Source organism: Lineus longissimus, chromosome 8 (genome assembly GCF_910592395.1).
Source record: "Lineus longissimus chromosome 8, tnLinLong1.2, whole genome shotgun sequence".
NCBI classification, from domain to species: Eukaryota; Metazoa; Nemertea; class Pilidiophora; order Heteronemertea; family Lineidae; genus Lineus; species Lineus longissimus.
This window is the reverse complement of record NC_088315.1, coordinates 571,192-594,633: the sequence shown is the minus strand read 5'-3', so window position 1 is coordinate 594,633 and position 23,442 is coordinate 571,192. Positions and strand designations below refer to the sequence as shown.

Below are 23,442 nucleotides of genomic sequence, written 5' to 3'. Positions count from 1 at the left end.
GAAAACTGTCTTCGAAGGGATCCCTCCAGGCCCATCCAGAGCAGAATCAACCTGCACTGCAAAATCGGCCAGGAGCAGTCATGTCGTGTCATATTCTCTCCACGTTAATGTGACAAGGAAGAACGGTCTCCGTTTCCCCACAGCCACAGCAAAGGAGAGGACCTGGAGTTTCTTCTATAAGATGTGCTATCGCTGCACCTCGCCACTCTAGTGAAAAAACCCTCAATATCAGGTCATCGTATTTAAAAGGTTTTTGACAGCTATGGTTACCAACCACCCTTCAACAGACAAGTTCAATCTGATCAGAGGCAGTTGAGCGCCACACTAATAAAAGCTCTCATTGGTCTTCTGAGACACTTCCTCTTCCATCGATACAACTCATGCCAGTCGGTAGCCTGGAAGGACTACATGTACTATAGATCCATGCACTTGATTGGGACCGTTTACGAAAACGTCGCGTCTCGTCACGTTACAGTAATGTAAAATGCTTGGTGACGTGACGACGGCCAACACTACGTCATGTAAACGTTGTTCCCAATCAAGTGCATGATTCTATAGTATACAGCTTTTTCATTTGGCTTCATTTCGAACCATTAATTTGGATGAAACAATGCCAAGTTGTAGTATCGACAGTCGCATTGTCTTTGACAAATTTCTCAAGAAAAATTTCTTTCCACATATCATTTTATTCCGAGTAAGAATATAGAAAATACTTCCACAATATAAATGCTTCCTCCAACGTGACATCTCCAAAAATTTACATTTTACAAAAAATTTCCTAAATAATTTGTGGCAGCTTTTTAAGGGAGATTTTATAGTTTGTGGAACAACAGAAAAACATATGACTAACATTTACCCAAAATTATAAATTCTCCCAATTTGCTTGTACATTTGATATTGCAATGCATATTTGTCGAGAACATCTCAATGGAACCCATGAATAAAACAACTGTCAATTAACTGTTCATTTGTTGTAGATAATAAGCAAGTGAGGTGAAGATCACCATTATTACACTTTAAATTACAAAATAAATAACGTTCAGCTTCTCCTCATTAAATTAACAAAATACTTGAAGAATTTTAAATTGCCATACGAGTTCAACAAATCAAGGTGCAACCCAATTTTCCTGCTCATCTTCAAAGACATAATGTTAGTATTCATACTGGTGATCATAAACCGGTGACCTGGCTCTGTTAACCAAACAACAAGGTTGAAATATGTTAATGTCATGGTTTGTGAATACGACATCAAGTTGGGGAGAAAAGTGTGGGGAACTCCCACATTTAAGCAGATCTTGTCTCAATTTGTCAACTTACATTGTGTCTCTAGCAAAGCAAATGATTAAAACCATGACTGCACTTTCATGACTTTAGGAAGTCCAAGAAAGAAGACATATACATGTATGTATCAGAGATACAGTATCTATCGTGTTTGGTATCAACAAAACTAGAAAGGAAGTACAAGTGAGAGAAAGTAATGCAGAGCATTCAAACCAAATGGAATGTACAACAAGGAAACTTAAATATAGCCAACAGTAGAAATAAAACAACATTGTTTGTTACGAATCGCACTGAGAAGAATAAGTGAGAGAGAATTTTAAGTACAATTGTACAGGTGATGAAAGTTACAGTACAGGCCACTGAAGAGTCACTCACTTCTCAATCTGGCAGGATTCTTAGTTGCAACGTACCATCCCACAATGCCATACCAATCGGGCCCTACCATCCTGGTCCTATGTACACTGTCAGATGTAGCCCAAAGCCCTTATGTAGGGGTGCTCACATATTTTCAGGCATTGAATGCGTGTATGCAATACCTGGACAAAGGCCTCAACGAGTTCTATCCCAATGATTGGCGAGCCGCACTATGTACATAGAACCAATGTGCAAACAATACAGGGTGAGGTCAGCATTTTGAGTTACTTAATGGATACTACTGTCATGGGAGGATATACATTCTTAACAACAGCTTTCATAGCAGACTTGAATGTGGGCAAGATCGAGCCATACATGTTCCCTTGTTCAGTGGCCTATTTAAGCTTAAAGTAACTATTGAGAACACAAGGAAGAAACAAAATCATTTCATGAAAACAGACTTTTAAAAAAATCAGGTAATATTTTGATCTATCTGTCTTCATCTATTGTTCAACAAAATATGACTCACAATGATAAAAAAATAATCGTTTCTGAACACTTGCCATTGCAACATTCCTAAGTTCTATTCCTAACCAGGGGCACACTTATCTTGTAAAGTGGAGGCAGTTGATAACATGGAGTCCAGGTGGAAGAGAATTTTGTGTCTGCAACCCTTAAGAGACTGGAGGTAGCATATGACATTCACAGAGGTCCTTATTTCAACCGATAGGTTTCTAACCATTACATGTCAAACAACAACTTTCCATTCAATTTAAAACTCTGAGAATGAAAGATAACCGGATATCAATCTGGTGCCAAATGTCCACCTTCAGTCTAAAAAGGTTGCAGCCCTGCTTACAATATACTCTGAACTGCAGCATCTAGGTCATTCTCACTTCCTGAACTATCCTCATCACCACCCTGGCTCTGCCCACCGAATGAGTCCGGCAGCATTGACTGTGTCATTTGCGTCGACGCGAATGTGGTTGGCCACGGGAATGAAAAGTTCTGGAAGTTCTGGAGGCTGAGGATGCTGTCTATAGCACTTTGCATCTGATCACCAAGGTCCTCCTCCTCCACGTCTGAAATATCAGAGAGATAGTCTAAAGATTCGAGAGGTTCTAACGGTTCAACGCTATTGTCTAAACCACCCGAGTGAAGACCGCTGTCTACACTCACTGGGGCTTCAGGTTTGGACAGGTCGGCACCCGTACTTGAGGCAACACTGCTCAAGGCGCTTTCAAAGTCTTCAGCAGGTCTTGTCGGTTCCATCTCAGTCTCGGACACACTCGCCTCCTCGTCAAACAAAGCACCATTCGAGTTCGGATCATTCAGACCCAGAGGATCGTTCATATTGTGATCATTGAGGCCAAGGGGATCAGTCATTTTATTTGATGGCACATTATCGAGGAGACCCTCTATGGCAGTGTTTGATTGACATTGTATATCTGGCATGTCAACCGAAAATGAGCTCCGTGAGTCATCGCGGTAAGGCGACACTAACTCACTTTCCAATCCGTTCAAAACACTGAATTCATCACACAGCATTCGACGTTCACTTGTCAGGTTGTTGTCTGGAACGTTGCTGAAGAAATCGGTTATTTCTATTGGGTCATCGTTGTCACTGACAGCTTGTTCATCGATATCAAGATCCGAATGTAAGAGCGAGTCGACGGCCATGACGTCCTCCGACTGCGACTGATCACCGTCTGTCGTTATGGTGTCGTCACCACCAGATATCCCAGTATCCATCGCCTCTTCCTTGGCGTCCGAATTATCCAAGTCGTCCGTGTAACCTGCCGCACAAATGTACCCACCCGATTCCCGAGAATTTTCCTGATCACTTGTATCCCTACTCGTTGCCTGGGATTCAGTTTCTAAATCACTTGCCTCAGACTGAACAGAATTGCGAGACAAATTAGTCCGAAAATCTTCATAATCTTTTGGCAAATGTGGGGATTCACCCCCAGGATTGTGACTTGCCGCAACATAAGAGTCAGCACCGGATATATCTTTATAGTTTCTCTTTATAATCAACTTAACACCTAATTTTGGCTTTTCACTTGGAATGCTTTTATCTCCTGCAGACTGTTGGTCTGCCTCTGGAATGTCTGAGTGTTGAGAATATGCAGGGTTTGCTGCCGATGCGACTTTGTTGAGGCTGTGAGTATTCGTTGGCGTCCATCGACCAGAGGAAGATGTGGCAGGGGTTGTGAAAGAAGCACAAGTAGCAGTGGAAGGCAGGATCTCTACTACATCAGGCTGTGTGTGGGTGGTGACAGGAGTTGGGATGAAGTTGTCTGGAAAACAAGGAGGAACGTTGACTTCACAGTTATTGATGACATCTTGAGCGGTCTCATTTATTGGCCATAAGTACGTAACCTCCCAAATGAATCGGGTCTAGGAAACACGCAGAGGCAGAGGACATGGGACGAGGTCAGCTGAGATGATAGCTACCGAGTGGTTTCACTTTGCAGCGATGTAGCATCAAGTTTTGGTAGTTGAACTTGAGCAAATCGTGCAGTTAATTTCAACATTTCCGGGCACATCTGAGAAAACTTCAGGAGTTGGCACATGTTTTTCATGTGATTGCGGGGCTTGTTGCTCATACCTGGGTCCTCTTTACTCCTGCGCCGATCGTTAGCAAGCTGTTCCCGCTCCTCCTGAAGGAACATTCTCTCCATCATCACAAGCTCTGAGGTGGGCTGTGGACGCTGCAATGGGAATGCTGCTACTAAAGAATGATGTTCAGACGGTGAGCTAGACACAGTCAAACATGTTATACAGTATCAATACCTGTAACAGCAGTGCAATGCTATGCATGCGGAAATGTGCTCCAAGTGGCGGCACTTTATCAAAGACAGTTTTACCGATGGCTACCATTCTTCTCCCGCCAGTATCATAGCAAATTAAAAGAAATTTGTCGAGGGGAGCCCCAGTCCAAAGCAAATAAGGGGACAATCTTACCATACTTTCGTCCAGAAGCAACATTTGATAGCAATCCAGCATTTTGCGTCTCTTTTGTAGGATATCACTCACATAGTCTTCAAAATTTGCTTCCTCTGAAAATATGAGCATATCCTTAGTACAAGGTACTTAATTCTGTTCTTGTTTGGCCAGCTTGGTATCTTATTCCTTATATCATTCTTGGCCAGATGTGGCATCCTTCAATAATTGATGTGCAAGGTGAGTATAGTGTTTACAGATTCTGATAGTTCTTTCCTACCAAAATGCTTGTCAAACCAATCTTTGAAATGAACAGAGGGAGCTGTGTAAGTTATCTACATTTTCTCATTGATCAGAACAGAAACTCACCCTTTTGTCTGATAAATCTCGGTGATTCCTTCTCATGATAGACATGATAGCGAAGTAACCGCCGACATGCTTCGTTTGGTGTCGTGAATGGAGCTTTACAGTTTGGGGCGAGAACAGCAGCCTGATCCTTCAGGAGCTGTTGATGCAACCTGAAAACCACCGAAATAGATATATATCCAGAATAGACATCCTACACACCTCAAATGCCATGATGCTCGAGTACCTCAATAACGCAGCAGTGGTCTTGATTTATCAATCAAGATATGAACGGTGTGATCAAGTTGCATGTGCTGTGTTGGATTTGATGGAACTACACTTTAGCCCCCCCCCCCCTCCTGTTTCAATATGACCGCTCTGTGCCAGTGTGGTGTTCTTTTACACTTTTTGTTGGCTTTTAAACCTAACAATAAGAATACTAATCAGTGAGGTCTATTGAATACTTACAATGATGTTCGGTGGAGAGCTCCGGTAGAAATTCGCTTGATACCCCGGTTAGATGTAAACGTGGTAGTCAAAGGTGAGGTCGTTATGATAGGCTTGATCTCATTAGTACCAGGTGTAACTTGCTCGAGGACACCGGACTCCTGCTTCATCTCTGCCACATTCTGTCCCTGCAGTTGCTGCTGCTTCAACAACACTTGTCTCTGTTGTTTCTGCTGCAGGTTTACTTGATGCTTGTAGAAGACCTCTTGTTGTTCTGGCGTGAGCTTCGCGAGCTGTTCTTCAAATTTTGCCTTCTGTTCAGTGGTCAAGTTGACAGTGATGATGTGATTAGCAACCTGGAATGTCGATTTATAATCATGATTTTTCCAACTATAAACATCATTGGGTACTGGAGAGAAAGTCTTAAGCCAGTCCCAGAGACACTCAAGTGCTCATTTCCCCAACAGGATGACACACACTCAAGATATAGACTTCTATTTGCATGCAAAAGACCATTTTGATCTGACATGATACACTTAATGAGACCAAGATCATAAAACATGTACCCCATGAAAACAGCTTACGTCCTACCTTTACTTGAGTTGGTACAGCGACACTCTTTTCATCCGTCGTCACCACCTTGGTAATTGTCTGTGTCTTTCCTCCCTGAACTCCTTGAGAAAGAATCTTGACACCAGCTGGAATCACAGTTGTCTTAGTCTCTGCAACACTCGCAATATGACCACTTTTCAAAATTGTCACATTTGGTGCGGGAACATTATGCATATTTTGAATCCCTGCAATGGCAGTTTTTGCGTCGGTAACCTGTTGCTGAGATACTACAGACGTTTGCGGGGAAGCAAAGGCAACAGTCGGATTGTTGGCAACTAGCTGTTGTAGTTGTTCCTGTCTCTTCAGAGCATTTTGGCGGCCATGTGCAATGATTTTTCTTTGAACTTCATAAAGCTTTTGTAATCGCACATCCTCTTCTGGTGTCCGTTCCTTTTTGGCAAGAAGTAATTTTAACTGAGCCTGAACTGTTTGTAATGCAACTTGTGCCTGCTGGCTTAAATGGACCTGTGTGAGCGCAGGAGTATTATTTTCGGTTGTGCTTGATATAGGAACAGCAGTACTGCTTGATATGGTTGGACACTGCATCATTTTGCTTGCAGCAATAGTTGTTATGGCAGTGGACAAGGGTACACCTGATTGGGCACTTTGAAGCACAAGAGTACTAGACGTAGAACTTTTTTGAACGTTCAACTGGGACAGCACAGGTTTCACATCCAACTGGGATGTTGGCGGTTTTACAGCCAGAAACTGAGAAGCAACTGCGTACTGACTAACTGCTGGCTTAACATTTGCAAACTGGGCCACTAGAGGTTTCATATCCATGAATTGAGACACCACCGGTTTAACATCCAAGAACTGAGTAACTGCTGGTTTCACATCTAGCTGGGACATAACTGGTTTAGCAGCCATAACAGAAGAGTGTGTGACCATCGTGGACAGAGACAGCGAGGAAGAGAGAGTATATTGCACATTCGACGGTGAACTGAATATCGTTGCTTCGGATGATGCAATACCCTTGTGATTCTGATACAAGCTATTTACAGTCAATGGCTGAATGCTGCTAATGTTAGCAGCGGAAGAATTGAACGTCACAGCAGTGCTAGAAACAGATGGGATAACTCGTGAAAACGTCACATTAGAAACATTTACAGCAGTAGACGGGACAGTTTGCCTTGAAACAGGCGTTGGCACAGATCCAAATTGGCTACTAGGGACAGTGAGAGTTTTTGATGTACTATTATTAGACACAAGACCAGCACTTTTTGACGGATCGAATTCCAAGTTGCATATATTGATGGCTTGAGAAAGGATATTATCAGTGTGAGCCCCGGCAGTGCTTGACGAATTTGTCACAGTTTGGTTGGATGTCAGTTGTGCTCGACCGCCACCTTTTGTTCCCGGAGAACGGCGATTTGCCTCCCCAGCTCGTTGAATTTGAATTTGTTTCTTTGATGATGATGATGATGATGATGATTTAGCAGCGAGAATTTTACTCTGGGCTGCAATGACGTTGCTTACTAACTGGGTCGTACTAGTAATTGGATTCGGCACAGATGTACTTGTCTTTGTTGCTCCTTGATTGAGATGGTTGATGTAGATTTGGTTGCCAAAGTTCAGTGTCTGGTTGGTGGAGTCTACTGCCGGCTGACTTTGCGCCGATGTCATTTGTGGCACACTATTCATATTAGCCTGGGAAAACTGAATGTTTAAATTGGATAGCTTGTTAGGACCAGCCACTGCATTCATGGCTTGTAAGTTTTTCAAATGCTGCAAGGTGATATTTTGACCGCCAATATTCACCATGACATTACCATTTTGCACTGGCATTGTCTTCGGCAGTAAATTGACGTTTGTTTGTTGGTTCAAAGACACCGCACCTGCTGTTGTTTGAAATTGACCCAAATTTTGTTGCGGAGCTATAAGAATAGTCTTTTGTCCATTTTGCACAGAATTTCCCGTATTTTGATTCGCCGTCGGAAGAACTGATGGTAAAGTACGTAAGATGATATTTCCTTGTTGAGCACCACCAGCACTTTGAATCACAATCTGCGAAGGCTGCTGCGAATAATTCACTAAATTTGCATTCGTACTCATACCCAGGCCAACTTGCTGCGTGTTTGGCACTATTTGATTTTGGAGCACAACTTGTTGGCCGGCACCACTCTGCGGTGACGTTAAGAATTGCTGAAGATTTTGCAACCGAACACCACTTGGAAGGAGAAATTTCCCAGATGACGTCTGTAAAATTGTCGAGCCTTGTAAACTAATCGGTGAGGAGTTCTGGATTGTTGAGATCATGGAGGTTGTTGCCTGCGGTTGATAATGTAATGTGTTGCTTGCATTGTGGACTTTGTTCGTAATTCCAGGCTGGACTGGTACAGGAACTGAGAGTGATTGTGTCACACTCTGGGGGAGTGCTTTCTGTATTTGAAGTGTGGGCTGACCAACCGCTGCTTGTTGCTGGACAATGGCTGTGGTATTCATCGTTGGTTTTGGAAGTAGTTGTGGCTGCCGCATCATCATGGGAGAGCTTGTCCTGGTAAATGAAGGGATAATCATATTCAGTTCACTTCATAAAATCTTACACTCGGGATAATCTAGAGCAGAAGGACGACAACTTTCTGTAAGTATGGTAACCATATCTCTTAAGAAACAAAATTAAAATTAGGTACAATGGACAACCTGTATGAATCTGGAGTGTAATACTTTTGAAATATTAAAAAAGTCGAGAGTATTCAAATCACTATAGTCAAGTAAATTACTGATAAATGTCCACAGCAATAAATTGATAGAACGTACCTGGTCCCACCAGCTGGCGATGGTACTTGATGCAGAATAGTCTGAACCTGTGGACTAGGGGGCTGTTGTGGACTCCTTGCAACCATAGCCATCGGACTACCATGGGACATCATCGGACTGCCATGAGCAACCAGTGGGCTGCCCACAGGAAGGTTCATCGGGCTAGGTGCCATGGGACTCTGTGAGGGTGGTGGCATCGGACTGCCGAGTATTGTGATCTGGTTTGTAGTTACCTGCGGCTGTTGGGTTTGCTGCTGCAGCTGTTGCTGCTTGAGGAGGTACTGGTGACCAGCTAGACTGGTCCCAGGCTGCGTGCTGGTGGCGTGGGTTACATTTTGAATTTGAGCATTTTGGCGTTGCTGAAAAATGAAGCACATGTCAACTGTAGTGTCACTGATTGAAATTGCCAGTTACAATGTCAAGAAAAGCTGTAAAACAGAAACCGAAAGCCCTGCGTTTTGCCAATATCTTTCATCAGGCCGTTGTCCACTGCCAGGCCTTGTGAGTTGTATGTGACTGTGATTCGACCTTGTATATATGTCCATCTTATGATTGTTTAGCTCAAGAATCAAGCTCTCCTCAAAACTGTTGCAATACAAGTTCTCAAACACTTTGCACAAAGATATTGTTCTCAGATGATTCATATAATGTACTCCAAAGGTAAACTTCAAGAACCACTGTCCATGTCTTGTAGAACTCTTCTTACCTTTGCATTCTGTTCTTGTTCTAGAAATGCATTTAATGCCAATGGATCACTGAAACAAGAAAACAATTTCCCTCAAATGTGAATCATTCTTGGTAGATTTGAAGGGGGTCACTGCAAGAACCTGGTGACAACATCTTCAGCAAAATAGTGTTATTGTATCATTTTGGTCATCAGAGTACCCTCTATTGATTGAAATGTCAACATTACTCAACTGTCAATTGTGTGACCTGGCGATAACAAAGAACGAAATAGATTGCAACACTTGACCTCCTTACTCATTTTCATGTCAGCAGTCGACTGCATTTATTTCACATCACAGTTTTTATCCGACTGTTACAAAACAAATGCAATTTTACAAGCACTGAAGAACGTTTTTCTTAAAAACGACATGCACAACAGTGAAATAAATACCTTATTACATCCAGGAGACATCGGGCATCCTCCATTTCAGTTCATTTTCTCAGATATTCAACGGTCACATCATGTCTGGAAAAGATTTTAAATGAATTACGTAAAATAGCTATGACATATTACGAGTTGAAAGACTAGGCCTCATCAACATATCTTAGTTGCGTATTGAATACGAGTCGACAAAGTAGGCCCAGCTGTTTCAATACGATCAGATGATTCCTGGTCTGGCCAAAGTCAGAGGTCTGAAGTTACCATTTCCGTACAGCCCTAGACCAACGGTATGTGAAATCACTCAAATTTTCTACATGCCCACTTCTCAATAGAATACCTCCACATACAAAACTTAAAATCATCTAAAAATTGTTTGAATTGTTTGGCACCATTGCCGCCTTATCAATATTTTCATATTTTAATTTCATGTATATTGACTATAATATTGTAGGCTAATTGTATAGGCTTACAGCTAGGGACGACTATCCTACTCCTTAGCCACTGGCTCAGCAGACATTATTCTACTGTCGTAAGACCGTCCACTAATCACACATCAGGTTACGAAGTGCGCCATTTCAACACCAACACTATAAGGAGATACATTGTAGATCCTCTGTACAAATTGCACAGTGTGTATTTTACACTGCGTACATTCAATACAGAAATCAGACGGGTTTCGTCATTTCATAGTTTTCCGGGCGGGATCTTTCCAAAAGAGCCCACTTAACACCTTTATTTTCCCAAGATTACGTCACCCACGCAACCATAACATTGTCAGTTTTTATAGCAACACTACAGTGGGTGAAAGTGGGCTAGATTTCCGGGTTGGAGCTGGAACGATGTTGACATTTCCCGGGAAATAAGAACAGAGATTTTGCATTTGAGCAACATTCCGTTCAGCGCAGAGATTTGAACAATGCCCCTCAACGAAAATTTTTCATAATGTTCCCAGACCAATGGCACCGGTGGAATTTGCATAAAAACACTACATTTAGCGCTATAAAGGGTGATTTTAGCCCGATTGCACCGGTTTGACATCTCTAGCCCATCTTTTCCCCTGAAAATTTTATCAGCAAAATAATATTCAGAAAACACTCACCGTCATGTAACCTGCCAATGGGCTTGCGGGGTTCACAAAAGTAGGATCAGGGACCGATTTGACCTATTGACCTATGACGTAGCAGAGGGAATTAACACCTCCTCTGTCAATATTAGCTATCTTTTGGGCTTGGACATACGCTGTAGGCAAGGAATAATGTATGCTTCACCACCACAAAGGTGGTAATTGGCCTGAAATAGGCTTTTTTTGGCACAGTTGCCAGTTTGGTTCCTAAAAATGAGATCGCAAATCTGATGACGTGTAACGCAAATGAGTCACCTGACAATTTGACCTCTGATTTGGCTCGCATGCAAATTTTGATGTTGAAAGGTTATCACAGAATTCATTCAATATTCGTCTTTGTTGTATGCAACAGACATGATTGCAGACATGTGTTGATTATTTGAAACATAATGCTGCCACAGAATGCATAGTTTATTCTACGGATCACCGTGTAATGCATGTATATTTTGCTCCGCCCACGCGACGAAGTTCGACCCACAAATAATCATGACGTTGACCACGTGTCATTTCTATTTTTAGAGCGACCACGTGAATTTACTATGTAAATAACAACAATAGCACATGTCTTTCCTAGAATAAGGAGATGGCCTGATTACCAAGGCGAATTGACTAAAAAGTGATCAGGACTCGGTTGGAACGAAAAAACCATGCAGCCAACACGACCCCACAAATACGTGACTTGTGTTGTTCAGGCTTTGTGCCGTGGTGGTGACATTTCAAGCAGCAGTGGTCTTCTATTTGATCATGAAGGTGGTGTTGTACTGACTCATTCAACGTTCCTTCTGCCACATCTTAGCCGCAGTAATCTGACAATGTCGACCAAGAGTTTAGAAGATGAGTTATCTTTCTCAGTCATACTTGAGAAATTTCAAGTTCATCCCCTGCCAGATGAATCAAGAGAAAAACAAAGTGTAGCGAGAAGAACTCTCTTATCTCTGAAAGCAAAGTTTGTTGGGTCATTTCGGTGTGAAAAGTTTGGAGATGATCTGTTGGAAATGATGCCCCAGAATCAAGGGTGGAAGTTTGCGGAGACACCTCACACCACAGATGACAAGGAGAGTTCGAAAACTAAAAGCGGACTCCCTCAAGATGAATCGGAAAGCTTCTTCTTTCATATGCTCCAAGAATTTGTCATTTTACAAATCGAAGATTTCAAATTGCATGAAAATGATGTTATATATAGAAAATTGGCTCTTTTGACACCTTCGGACTTGGCAGTGGGGGACAATCTGTATGTCTTGGGAACCCCATTTGGGGATTCCAGTCCTCATATATTCATGAACTCAGTCAGTAAAGGGATTCTTTCTATCTTTGGAAGTAAGGGTGCATTGTTGTTAACAGATGCCCGCTGTATACCAGGGGAGGAAGGAGGAATCGTCTTGACTGATGTCATAGAATCTGACGACTTGAATCAAAGGTAAATACTGTGGCTAATATATCTATGACTGGTTAATGGAAGGACTTGCTAATTTGAACACAAGGTGTACTAAGGCTTTGTGACAAACCTTGGTCAGTTTAAAACGCCATAAAATAGTGGCCATTATTGCTTCAATGTCATTGTTTGGCCATTGTTATTTCAGATGCATCATTGGAATGGTGGTTGCTCCACTTTGCTGGAAAGCTGGCGAATTGGTCGGTCTATCCCTGGTCTGTAATATCATCTCCCTCCTCTCTTCTTTGGTGAAAAACTTTCCAGAATATAAGGAAAGATGTTCCAATGCTCTTGCAGGTATGTCTTCTACAGACCCATTTGAACTCCAGTAGGCGTTAAGAAATCAGTTTTCTTATGGTGGTTGTGACAATGTCTCGTGTGTCTCTTCTGTTTGTCTGGAGACAGGAAAGACATAAGATATTGACTCAGTCGCAACAAGGATCCATCCATATAAACGTATGCATCCCGGTTTATTGAGGTGGAATGCTGTGGGTTCTTCTTCCCTAGAGTCTGGCATAGAAGTTGAGTTGTAAAGTTATACTCTACTCTGAATAGACTTCTAATGTTGTAAACCTGGTCAAAGTTGAAATAACTTGTGATGAATTGCCATGCAAATGCACTGATGAACCTATATTATGTGAGAAAAAGAAAAATGACTATCATCTTCTTGGAATGTATTTCAGACAGATTTCCCCGACAATATTCCATGACATGCATTCCAAGCGCTGTAAGAACAAGCTGTGTTTTAGTGAGGTGTTCCATCCATTGGGGAAGCGGAGTTCTTCTTGACGCCAGGACTGTCCTTACTTGTTCTCATGTTGTCCAAGGCAGCAAGACTGTCATTGGTGAGTTGATGCTCATACCTCAATGGCTTATATTGCACCATCACTGATAGCCAAATCAGCCATAACATTAGGGAATCTCAATGACTGTGTCCTCGGTAGAGAAATTTTGCCACTTCTGTTGCTCAAGAGTGCAACAACCTGTTGTAATTGTGTGCCATCAAATACCTGTATGTACTTTGTAGCCTGATCACTTGTAATACACTCCTTCAATACTTGATGCTAAGTTGGAGTGAATATTGTCTTTTGGAATATTTTTCAGTTCATATTGATGGGAAGATTGTGCGAGGGCGAACTATATACGCGACACCTACTGGTGACCCGTTTGACGTAGCGGTGGTATCACTGGATCTTGGTCTGCGAGGTGGTTACGGACGGCTCACATTTGCTGAATCATTGATTGAAGGAGAGGACGTCTTCAGCATTGGTTATCCTCTTTTTGATGAAAGATGTTCAGATACTCCAACAATCACCAAAGGCATTGTGTCGAAAGTTAATTGTGTGGATGGCTTGGCTGTGATGATCCAGGTAGGGATGATCTCTATCTAGCCAGGTATTCATAGCCAGTGTATAAGGTATTCATAGCCAGTGTATTTAACTGTTGATCTAAGGCAGCCATGTAGGCCTACTCGGAATGTGGTGTAAAGTTTACAAGGCAGGATAGACAGAAGTTCATCAGAATCCCAGTGTTGGGCTCAGCCTTCTGTGACTATATGGAGTGTGGTTTCCTTTTCAGACGGACTGTGTGATCAACCAAGGTGCCAGTGGTGGTTTGCTCATCAACTCAGCCGGTGAAATAATGGGAATCGTTGCTTGTAACTGCAGGTATAGTCAGATATATTTTATAAGACCATTGTCTGATGCTGAATTTAATGAGTTGTTTGGACATAGCATCAGAATGATCATTATGACACCGCTATCTTCACCAATGGAGTAACCAACCCAGAACATCCTCTCCACCCTTGTTGCCTTGGTACTTTTACGGATGCATCCTGTCTGTTTTAGGGACACAGAGATGAAGGCTTCGTACCCACACGTTAACCTTGCTATCCCGACAATGGCTATCATGCCTACCGTGAAAGAATATCTGAGAACCAGAGGTGAGTATAATGTAATGTCTTTTCAAGTGGCCAAATTTCGTATTATGGAGTTCTACTGAATAGTCTCATATTGGATGCTTTATACTGAATGTACATGTATTGTCTTTGTTGTAGCTTCAGGCGGTATTTTACTGTAACATCTATTTCAAGTTCTGAGTATATTTGATAAATTTCTGCATTTCAGATGTAGGGGTCCTCGTCAACTTGCATGTCTCCTCTCCAGCTGTTCGAAGACTATGGTCTGTAGACTTGGTTGAGCAAAAAGGTAGGCTAAATTCCTTGGTCCGATCAAGAAGATTTGGTGTACCACACTCTTGCCTGTGTCCCTCTAGCCTCTTTGGAAGCCTGAGTTGTGTAAAGTTGTGCTCTCTGGGTCAAGATCCCTTGAGATTTTCTTCAAGTTTGATCACTTTGAACTTTAAAACCAGTTTGTTTAGACTGTCCTAAACTACAGTCATATTTTCTTCGACATTTCAGATTTGAAAAGCAAGTTGTGATTGTAGCTCAAGCCAGGAGGGACAGTGGTCGATGTTTCCCCATCTGTGGTTATACCAGACTTAAACCTCCATGGGAATATGAGATTGTGATTGACTGCTGCTCACCACTTTTCGATTTACAAGTCGGAACGTGAGAGCAAGGGCTAGCACTGTAAAAGTTGTTACCAAAGCCACTTTGATCTCGCCGGAGTTCCACAGTTACTTCAGTCTCCTTGCTAGAGTATAGGAGTGGGCTAGTAATTCATTTCAGAGATGCAAATTTCTATATGTAAAGGTGCTAATGTCTTTATCTTGGTTTATCCATGTATATTTCTGGTGACGAACAAATAATATTATAAGAATAAAATTGTGTCTTTTGTCTATTTGTTGTGAGTGAAAGCTTGATCCAAATCCTGCCTCCACAGCCGTCCTTTTTGCACTGATGACAAAAGGTACCGGTATGCACAATCCACCACTATGGCATGTGTCTCCAGGCACATCCAACTAACGCCACGGGGAAGCACAACCGTCTCCAAATGAGTGGTAGTGCCTGTAATGCGATATATCAACATAGGGCCACGGTATATCATGAATCCATAGGACATTTGAGCTTGTGGGAATCAAATGGTCTGTGTATCATGACCATTTTATGAGCTGCGGAGAGCTGCGCCTACCCCCCCCCCCCTCCCACTCCGGGTTTCCCCAACTTCGCCATTTCGATCTGACATCGCTCGAAGATAGCCCATTTTGCCAGCTCCCCAGTAATTGATTTGTATTATGAGACTGTTCCATCAACTTTTTAAATGCATTCGAGTTCTAAATAACGGGGCAAATATATCCAAATGTGTAAGCTTGGCCAGTCGATACCCAGTTATTAAGGGACACAGATTTTCACCGGAAAACAGGTAATTTTTGCGAGTATCCCATTACCCATTGTAAGGGGCCGTCTCAAAACTACTAAAAATGAAGGTATTGACATTGGCACATTGGGTTTGGGTTAACGTTGGCAAGTTCCTCTTATGTAGTTTCAACTACCACCAGTTGGGCTGTAGTTGATATCGAGAGCAGTTGAGCGATTGGCAGAATTTTAGTTGTGTCTACAATACATCAGTTCACTTTTTAAAAGGGGGCCATCTCAAAATTATTCATATTTTATGGGAGCAAAACTAATCATCAGATCATTCTCATTCCAGGTTACACTTGTCTCGAAAGTTCACAATGAGCTTAGAAAGAAAGTCGAGTCAACTGCGGAGTAATACCACTGGAACAAACCGGCTAGACTTGAAGGAGGTTGTGAAGAGAATTGAGGCCAAGGCACCAACGTTTCTGGCTGAGAGTTGGGACAATGTGGGCCTCCTTGTGGAACCTTCTTCCCCCCATGATGTAGGAAAGATTCTTCTGACCAATGATCTGACTGGTAAGAAAATCATTTGGAATGAATGCTGGCTAATTTTAAACATAAACAAGTTGATTTCTTCTCCCAATAAACAACTGATCCTGTAATTGTTTAGGTGTACTGCTGACGTTTGTCTGTACTTTTCAGAGCCCGTCCTTGAAGAAGCTATCCGGGAAAAAGCCGATGTGATATTTTCCTATCACCCTCCAATATTCACTCCACTGAAACGTCTCACCCAGAAGGCAGTGAAGGAGCGTATCATAGTGAAGTGTATAGAAAATAGGATAGCTGTTTATTCACCTCATACAGTTTACGATGCTCTCGAAGATGGCGTGAATTATTGGCTGGCACAGGCATTTGGTGAGAACTAGGAACCCATTAGTTGTCTGAATGTTTCCTTCGTTTTCTTAGTAACATTAGCAACCTCAACTCCAGACTTGTTCCTCAAGAGATCTACAATAGACAGTGGGTCCAACCACAGATGTTCATCCGTGGTCCAACGTTGTAAGCCTTACCTAACATCTCAGTTTTCATCCGACACACAACATAATTAATACCTCCTAAAGCTGAATGGCATTGATTCTCAGCTCTCAGTAATCTAGTCACTCTTTCTTTATATTCCTCAGAGAAACATGGGATCACCAACAAGTGTCCCATCTCTGGGAAGCACTACAACTCGCATCTCTGCCGTGGCTCACAAAGGCTTGAAGTCACTGTGCCAAATCACAGTGCAGAGGAGATGCGAAAACAACTTGCCAGTGTTTGCTGTTCTGACGTAGAGATGGTATGTCTCATTCATCATGGGTGTTAATTGTGAATTAAAGACTTAAGCAATTAGTATGCAAGGATTCCACTGATTGGACAAAGCGAGGGTGTAACTTCCAGATATAATTCCAGTGTCTTAGTCTTGGCAGAGAAATGGAAGTCAAGAACATGCAAGCAGTGAATTGAGGTGCTGATGGCATTTTCAATATGTTGAAATGAGCAAAACCCAAAGGTGGACCAGTATAATGTCAAAATGAACCACTTGCAAATAGACATGTAACGGGTATGCACTATTTTCCTCCAGTCGACAAAGTCAACTGATGGTACTGCAGTTCGTCTCTCCTATAATGTTACTCAAGAAGGTCTCACTAAGGCAGTCCAGTTTCTCCAAGATGGTGGCAGCGATTTGGCATCGAAGACAGAGGTGATTCAGCTACAAAAGGTAGGAATTTAAAAGGTTTTGGTCAATGTATAGTCATGCGAGTGGTCCTGAATGGTTCAACTTGATATTGCACTGATCCACCAGCAAGGTGAACAAATACAAGTTACTTCAGTCTGATGAATTGTATCACAACCACAGCGACCTCACTGTGTCTCCATCAGGTGACTCTTCAGTCGTACATACAACAGAATAGGCCCACCTGCAAGCCTTAAATCATGATCAAGGCCACGATAACGTCAAAACCACAGAACTCTCTTGAGGTAGTCCGTTTCTCCCAGGACTCCTTAGACGTAGTAAAGGAGAAAGGAGTAATTAAAGAGGTGCTGCTTGCTTTTTCAGCCACCGTACCCTGGAGCTGGAATAGGTCTCATTTTTGATGTGAATCAACCCATCAGCCTGGAGGAAGCAGTGACTCATGTGAAGCAACATATTGGTGTGGAACGTGTCCGTTTGTCAATAGGGAATGGATGTACCATGGGTGAGTACATGAGGGCTGTGTCTCTGGCTCTTCACCAGCCTTTCAATCAGATATATATAACTGGGGTTCCTTCTTTCTAAGTGTCTACATGCATGCCAGTGTAGGTTAAGAAAGTCAACACATACATGCAAGTACAGGAGGACCCGACCTAACCAGCAGTGGGTCTAGCACAGGGATCATGGCCAAAATGTCTCCCCCCGGATTGTCATTAACAAGCAACTGCAGAATCAAGACGAGGCCTTGTGTGTCTCAACCAATGCAAGGTTGTCTTCTGTCTAAGAAAGTTGGAAATACATGTATTATGCCTTCACAACTTATTTTCGATCGTGCTGAATAGAATTTTTGTCTTCTTTCCAGCATCACCCATCAAAAGTGTGGCATGTTGTGCAGGCTCAGGCAGCAGCGTGCTACGTGGGACAGGAGCTGATCTCTACCTAACAGGCGAGATGTCACACCATGAGCTGCTAGACGCAACTTCCCAAGGAACCAACGTAATTCTGTGCGAACACAGCAACTCAGAACGAGGATTCTTAAAAACTTTGCTCAAGAGGTTCAGTGAGGATTTTTCTGATGTCAAAATGGATATTGTTGTATCATGTATGGATGTGGATCCTGTTACTATTGTGTGATGTCGGACATGGACGCTCCCGTTGACAAAAGTAATGACTGACCAATTTAGGTCATTTGTGTATACATGGTATGTCACATGGTGTATCACATGGTATATCACGTCCATTCAATTCTGTCATCTGTATGTGGAATGACAATAAAACACAAGTAAATAAGATATACAGACGCTTCCATTTTTTATTTGTTTCTGGTTGAATACATTTGACAAAAACTGCCATTGGATGTAAAAAAACATGACCAGCTTGTAAGGTGACTTGCAGTTTCAGATAAAGTTCGATGCTGACCACCTTCTATCATGCTGTCCACCAATAATCTGTACATTGTCGGCAGTATCAAAGACATTTAGTTGTTCTAAGAGTATTAGAGAAGCCATCGCCAGGCAAGAGGAACAATTGCAACGGCACAAAGCAGGGGAGGCTCTACTTTACCAGTGAGCTAAAATCTAAATGGTTTCTTAGGAAAAGTGTAATTCGCAACTTGAGGGCAAATCCACTATGGATGACGCCTGTGGCGCTTCAAAAACTACCTCTGTAGACGTCCATTCTAAAAGGTTTTTTACAAGACCATTCAACGTCAAAATCTGCTTCAAACACGTACCAAAGTAGACCCTAATGGTGAGTTGACTTTTTATTCATATTTCCAAGAAATCCTTCATTTGAATCATGGATTTGAGTGAAGACGGCAAGACCACTTGCTCAATCTTATTAAGTGGGATTTGACGGGTAACAAAATAGTTTCTGATAGCCCGCGTGCTATGCTGTGCAAGAGAGGCTGGGAGCCGGGACATGGATTTCATCAGCTGGAACAACTCCGGCTCTTCCTTCTCCAATTCTACATGTAACAACAACTCTACCAAATCCTGGACGTTGCAAATATCACTCACTTTTAATTCCTCACACATTTCAACCTCCTCAAGGAAAGGGTACACTGGCAAACGGTGCCCACCTCTTACAAGCAGTTCTATTATATGTGAATTGCAATTAGCGATCGCTAGAACAAGACTACAGTCACCGTCTTCAGCTCTCCAGTTCACATCGGCACCGTTCTCCAGTAGGACTTGAAGTGGACCTTCCAAACCATAGATGGCACACAAGTGTAGCGGCATGTGGCCATCCCTGTCATACAACCTCATGTCTGCACCATGGCTCAGTAAAGTCCGCATCAAGTCCAAGCATTCTTGTTCCACTGCGGCATGGAGGGGAGACATGTAATTATTACGCCCAGAACAATCAAGGGGACAACCAAGGTCAATCAGTTTTTCCGCAACACTAGGTGCATCATAGCCAAGATTAACAACATCGAGAAGTGGATTCCGTCCATGCTTTTTCTTGATGATTGTTTTCAGGTCAAGTCCTTTTTCGCGACCAACATTCAAAATGTAATCGACAATATCAGTGCAGATTAATCGCAATGCGATTGAAAGTGAACTGTTCTCTTTTTCATTGACTGAGTTTATATCCGCTCCAGCCTCGATGAGACACTTGAAAATTGGAAGTGAGCCCTTGCACACTGCTATCAGAAGTGGGTACGTTTTTGAAGACAAGGTCCTGAAGCGGAGATGCATACGATCAAATGCTGGGGCATTGACGTTGCATCCAGCCTCCACAAGTAGTTTCACCAGGTAAGAGTTGCTGTCACAGCAAGCCAGGGACAATGGTGTCTCTCCATCATTTGAACAGGCATTAACGTTACACCCAGCTTTGATCAGATACTCCACTATTTCAACACAACTATTCGTGACACCAATGTGGAGTGAAGTGCGCCCAGTCAGTCCCTGCTTGTGGTCAAGATACTTCGCAGCCAATGGACATCTCTCATTCTTGGATGAGCTCAAGCTAGCGTCCAAATCCTGGTGTGTTTTTGCAAATCTAACAATAGTCTCGATGGCCCTAAAATCACCCATCATTGCAGCCACATGAACACTAGACTCACCATTGTTGTTATAAGCCAATGGATCAGCGCCATGAGCCAGGAGAAGACCAGTCATTTTCCGATGGCCCAAAGAGACACTCAAGTGCAATGCGGAGTCACAGTCATAGTTTAGAGCATTCACTTCAGCACCAAACTCTAACAGTTTTTCAACCACAGAAAACCAGTTGAAGCGGACTGCATCACAAAGCGGCAAATCACCCAATTTGCTCTGATCATTGGAGACATTGCTACCAGCCTCAATCAGTAAGATAATCATGGTCACATTTTTCTTCCTAATTGCAAGCGACAGTGGGGACTCTCCATCCTCATTATTCTTGTTCACGTCACATCCTAATAGCAAAAGCTTCTGGACCAACTCCAGAGCACCAGCTTCAATTGCAGCGCACAGTGGCGTCCCCGTTATGCCCATACTTGAATTCAAGTCCATTCCAGGCGACAACACAGATTTTGCCATTTCCAAATCCCGATGCGATTTTGCTGCTTCTTGAAACTTTGTCCATGTTGTGGTATCCAATGGCCTGAACGACATCCTGCCAGGTGGACTTATGACCTTGATTCACTACCGCAGCAGCAGGGGTGCAGTAAAGCTGGAAAATATAAAATCAAATGAAATAATGTAAACATGCTTAAACCTCCATCACTGGCATTAGATTTTAAATCCACCACCATCATCATCATCACCGTCCTCCATGGCATGGGCATGGCTTAACGGCCCAAACTTGGGCCTTTGCCAGAGTGCGCAAGGGTTCAGGTTCTCACCTGACTCTATGCTTCTGCATCTACCATGTACCGGTATGCATTTCAACCAAAGGAAATTAACTTTTTTAGAGACACCTTCTCCACCGACCGTCCATAATGGTAAGATAATATGGTCAGTCTCTCAAGACCTCCAGGTCAGTCAGTCAGGACAACAACGTTTGCCAAACGTTACTTTTTAATGTGATAAGTCTGTGAGTTGTTATACTAGGGTGGGAGAAGATTTGTCACAAGTTTGTGAGGGACTGAGTTTCGTCCAAAAATAGATATGTTTACACACTATGGCAACACATTGCAGGTGTACGTCGACGGGTCATTGTCGGACGTCGTCAGTTCGCCAAGAAAACCAAAGGAATCGAAGGATTCATTGAACTCATCAATACCCCTCATCAACACATCCTTAGTTTTCACTGAAGTTCAACTGTATTCCTAGGTAAATCACTTTGGTATATAGAGAGTAAGATTGCAATTAACTCACGTTAAAGTTTGAGTTCCGGGGAGGTAGCGTTGTCAGTACGTTGGTTTAGGGGCGCAATAACCTAGCTTATAGCGAGCAATTAGTACACGAAGATTTCAGTGATTAACATAATAGTTGCAAGTATTTGGCATTTTAGACTCATAATTCGTGCTATAATAACTACGTTGTAAACATAATGCTCAAAATTGATTCATGAAAAAGTTGTTAGGGCAATATCAAGCAAGCAGTAATGGAAAAAAGTGTAATTCCATTAACTGAATATTGTTTTTAGACACTATAACATTTTAGGCCTACTTTTCCGTAAACCACGAGAACAATGTATGTGAAAAAAACAACACATATAAGTGAGGCGCCGAGTATACAGTAATTGTAAGGTAAAGAAAAGCTCGGTCTCTAAAGTCTGGAGGTCCGGAGTCCGTAAATGTGACGGTCACGAGAGTGATTTGTTCTTACGGATAGATCGAGAGGGCGGTTTGGGGTTCCGCCGACGGTGCTCGCATGCATTAGTCGTATCCCCGAAACCTTTACAACGCGAACAAAGCTCGTGGCATCCATGACGGTATAGGAATTGACGGTGAGGTAACAAAAAAACTCGTGGCATATCGGATGCGCATCCGATGACGGTAAAGAAATTGACGGTAAAGGATCTCGTGGCATATCGGATGCGCATCCGAAGACGGTAAGGGAATTGACGGTGAAGGATCTCGTGGCATATCGGATGCGCATCCGATGACGGTAAAGAAATTGACGGTAAAGGATCTCGTGGCATATCGGATGCGCATCCGAAGACGGTAAGGGAATTGACGGTGAAGGATCTCGTGGCGTATCGGATCCGAAGACGGTAAGGGAATTGACGGTGAAGGATCTCGTGGCATATCGGATGCGCATCCGAAGACAGTAAGGGAATTGACGGTAAAGGATCTAGTGGCATATCGGATGCGCATCCGATGACGGTTTTATATACATATATATATATATTATATAAATTTTAGTTTTACACTATTATGTAAGTGCAAGCTCTAGTAAGCTCACACAACTGTTTGACAGTCCAGGCTCCTCCATCGTGCTGACAACATGATGAGAGAGATGAGACAGTCACAGCCAGGCAAAAAAAGTCTTGGCTGCTCTGCCAAGTTGTCAACATGGTGAGAGAGATGAGGAAGTCACAACCAGGCCGAATCAGTCCTGGCTGCTCCACCGCGTTGACAACATGATGCGAGTGATGAGACAGTCACAGCCAGGCCGCATCAATCTTCGCCGCACTGCCTAGTTGTTAATAAGGCGAGAGAGATGGGACAGTCAGAGCCAGGCCGAATCAGTTCTGGCTGCTCCACCGTGTTGACAATAATTATGGTGAGAGAGATAAGACAGTCACAGCCAGGCCAAATCAGTCTTGGCTGCTCTGCCAAGTTGTCAACATGGTGAAAGAGATGAGGCAGTCACAGCCAGGCCGAATCAGTCCTGGCTGCTCCACCGTGTTGACAACATGATGAGAGAGATGAGGAAGTCACAACCAGGCCGAATCAGTCCTGGCTGCTCCACCGTGTTGACAACATGATGAGAGTGATGAGACAGTCACAGCCAGGCCGCATCAATCTTCGCCGCACTGCCTAGTTGTTAATATGGTGAGAGAGATGAGAGACAGTCACAGCCAGGCCAAATCAGTCTTGGCTGCTCTGCCAAGTTGTCAACATGGTGAAAGAGATGAGGCGGTCACAGCCAGGCCGAATCAGTCCTGG

The 23,442-nt window shown here is 42.9% G+C and overlaps 4 protein-coding genes across 8 annotated transcripts; 2 read left to right on the top strand and 2 right to left on the bottom strand.

Annotated features, from left to right (window-relative positions):
• Positions 1 to 1,536: 1,536 nt before the first annotated feature.
• Positions 1,537 to 11,024, bottom strand: LOC135492033 (uncharacterized). 4 transcript variants are annotated; one of them, XM_064778116.1, is made up of 11 exons: positions 10,324 to 10,862; positions 9,863 to 9,937; positions 9,452 to 9,500; positions 8,746 to 9,104; positions 5,965 to 8,482; positions 5,395 to 5,729; positions 4,951 to 5,099; positions 4,603 to 4,697; positions 4,247 to 4,349; positions 3,144 to 3,935; positions 1,537 to 2,717 (listed from the first exon to the last, which is right to left on the bottom strand). In XM_064778116.1, exons 2-11 carry the CDS (start codon positions 9,895 to 9,897, stop codon positions 2,491 to 2,493), a joined length of 4,662 nt encoding a protein of 1,553 aa, XP_064634186.1. In that variant the 5' UTR covers positions 9,898 to 9,937; positions 10,324 to 10,862; the 3' UTR covers positions 1,537 to 2,490. The 4 variants fall into 4 exon arrangements, with proteins under 4 accessions (XP_064634186.1, XP_064634185.1, XP_064634184.1 ...); XM_064778115.1 differs by lacking the exon at positions 10,324 to 10,862 and adding an exon at positions 10,953 to 11,024 and having other exon boundaries at positions 1,537 to 3,935; XM_064778114.1 differs by having other exon boundaries at positions 1,537 to 3,935; positions 10,324 to 10,861.
• A 208-nt stretch (positions 11,025 to 11,232) lies between these two features.
• On the top strand, positions 11,233 to 15,179 carry LOC135492034 (peroxisomal leader peptide-processing protease-like). Its single transcript, XM_064778118.1, has 9 exons — positions 11,233 to 11,282; positions 11,496 to 12,393; positions 12,557 to 12,705; positions 13,092 to 13,253; positions 13,513 to 13,778; positions 13,987 to 14,075; positions 14,256 to 14,350; positions 14,535 to 14,615; positions 14,828 to 15,179. Exons 2-9 carry the CDS (start codon positions 11,624 to 11,626, stop codon positions 14,845 to 14,847), a joined length of 1,632 nt encoding a protein of 543 aa, XP_064634188.1. The 5' UTR covers positions 11,233 to 11,282; positions 11,496 to 11,623; the 3' UTR covers positions 14,848 to 15,179.
• Positions 15,180 to 15,527: 348 nt separating this feature from the next.
• LOC135492715 (NIF3-like protein 1) lies at positions 15,528 to 18,694 on the top strand. Of its 2 annotated transcripts, none has more exons than XM_064779311.1 (7): positions 15,528 to 15,587; positions 16,020 to 16,243; positions 16,370 to 16,582; positions 16,849 to 17,006; positions 17,292 to 17,429; positions 17,769 to 17,907; positions 18,265 to 18,694. In XM_064779311.1, the coding sequence occupies exons 2-7, from the start codon at positions 16,045 to 16,047 to the stop codon at positions 18,534 to 18,536; spliced, it is 1,119 nt and encodes a 372-aa protein (XP_064635381.1). In that variant the 5' UTR covers positions 15,528 to 15,587; positions 16,020 to 16,044; the 3' UTR covers positions 18,537 to 18,694. The 2 variants fall into 2 exon arrangements, with proteins under 2 accessions (XP_064635381.1, XP_064635380.1); XM_064779310.1 differs by having other exon boundaries at positions 15,575 to 15,731.
• LOC135492714 (putative ankyrin repeat protein RF_0381) lies at positions 18,690 to 22,061 on the bottom strand. The gene is made up of 2 exons (XM_064779309.1): positions 21,704 to 22,061; positions 18,690 to 21,056 (listed from the first exon to the last, which is right to left on the bottom strand). The coding sequence occupies exon 2, from the start codon at positions 20,996 to 20,998 to the stop codon at positions 19,169 to 19,171; it is 1,830 nt and encodes a 609-aa protein (XP_064635379.1). The 5' UTR covers positions 20,999 to 21,056; positions 21,704 to 22,061; the 3' UTR covers positions 18,690 to 19,168.
• Between the last annotated feature and the right edge of the window lie 1,381 nt (positions 22,062 to 23,442).

Bases quoted from the DNA above. Each gene is read 5' to 3' on its own strand.
- LOC135492033 (XM_064778115.1), bottom strand. From the start codon at position 9,897: ATGGAGGATGCCCGATGTCTCCTGGATGTAATAAG. The intron at 8,483-8,745 runs GTACGTTCTATC...TTCATTTACCAG, and splicing joins TCGCCAGCTGGTGGGACCAG to GACAAGCTCTCCCATGATGA. The intron at 4,350-4,602 runs GTAAGATTGTCC...TTCCCATTGCAG, and splicing joins TGCTTCTGGACGAAAGTATG to CGTCCACAGCCCACCTCAGA.
- LOC135492715 (XM_064779310.1), top strand. From the start codon at position 15,604: ATGAGACTGTTCCATCAACTTTTTAAATGCATTCGAGTTCTAAATAAC. The intron at 15,732-16,019 runs GTAATTTTTGCG...TTCTCATTCCAG, and splicing joins AGATTTTCACCGGAAAACAG to GTTACACTTGTCTCGAAAGT. The intron at 16,244-16,369 runs GTAAGAAAATCA...TGTACTTTTCAG, and splicing joins TCTGACCAATGATCTGACTG to AGCCCGTCCTTGAAGAAGCT.
- LOC135492714 (XM_064779309.1), bottom strand. From the start codon at position 20,998: ATGTCGTTCAGGCCATTGGATACCACAACATGGACAAAGTTTCAAGAA.
- LOC135492034 (XM_064778118.1), top strand. From the start codon at position 11,624: ATGCAGCCAACACGACCCCACAAATACGTGACTTGTGTTGTTCAGGCT. The intron at 14,076-14,255 runs GTATAGTCAGAT...TGTCTGTTTTAG, and splicing joins ATCGTTGCTTGTAACTGCAG to GGACACAGAGATGAAGGCTT. The intron at 14,351-14,534 runs GTGAGTATAATG...TCTGCATTTCAG, and splicing joins AGAATATCTGAGAACCAGAG to ATGTAGGGGTCCTCGTCAAC.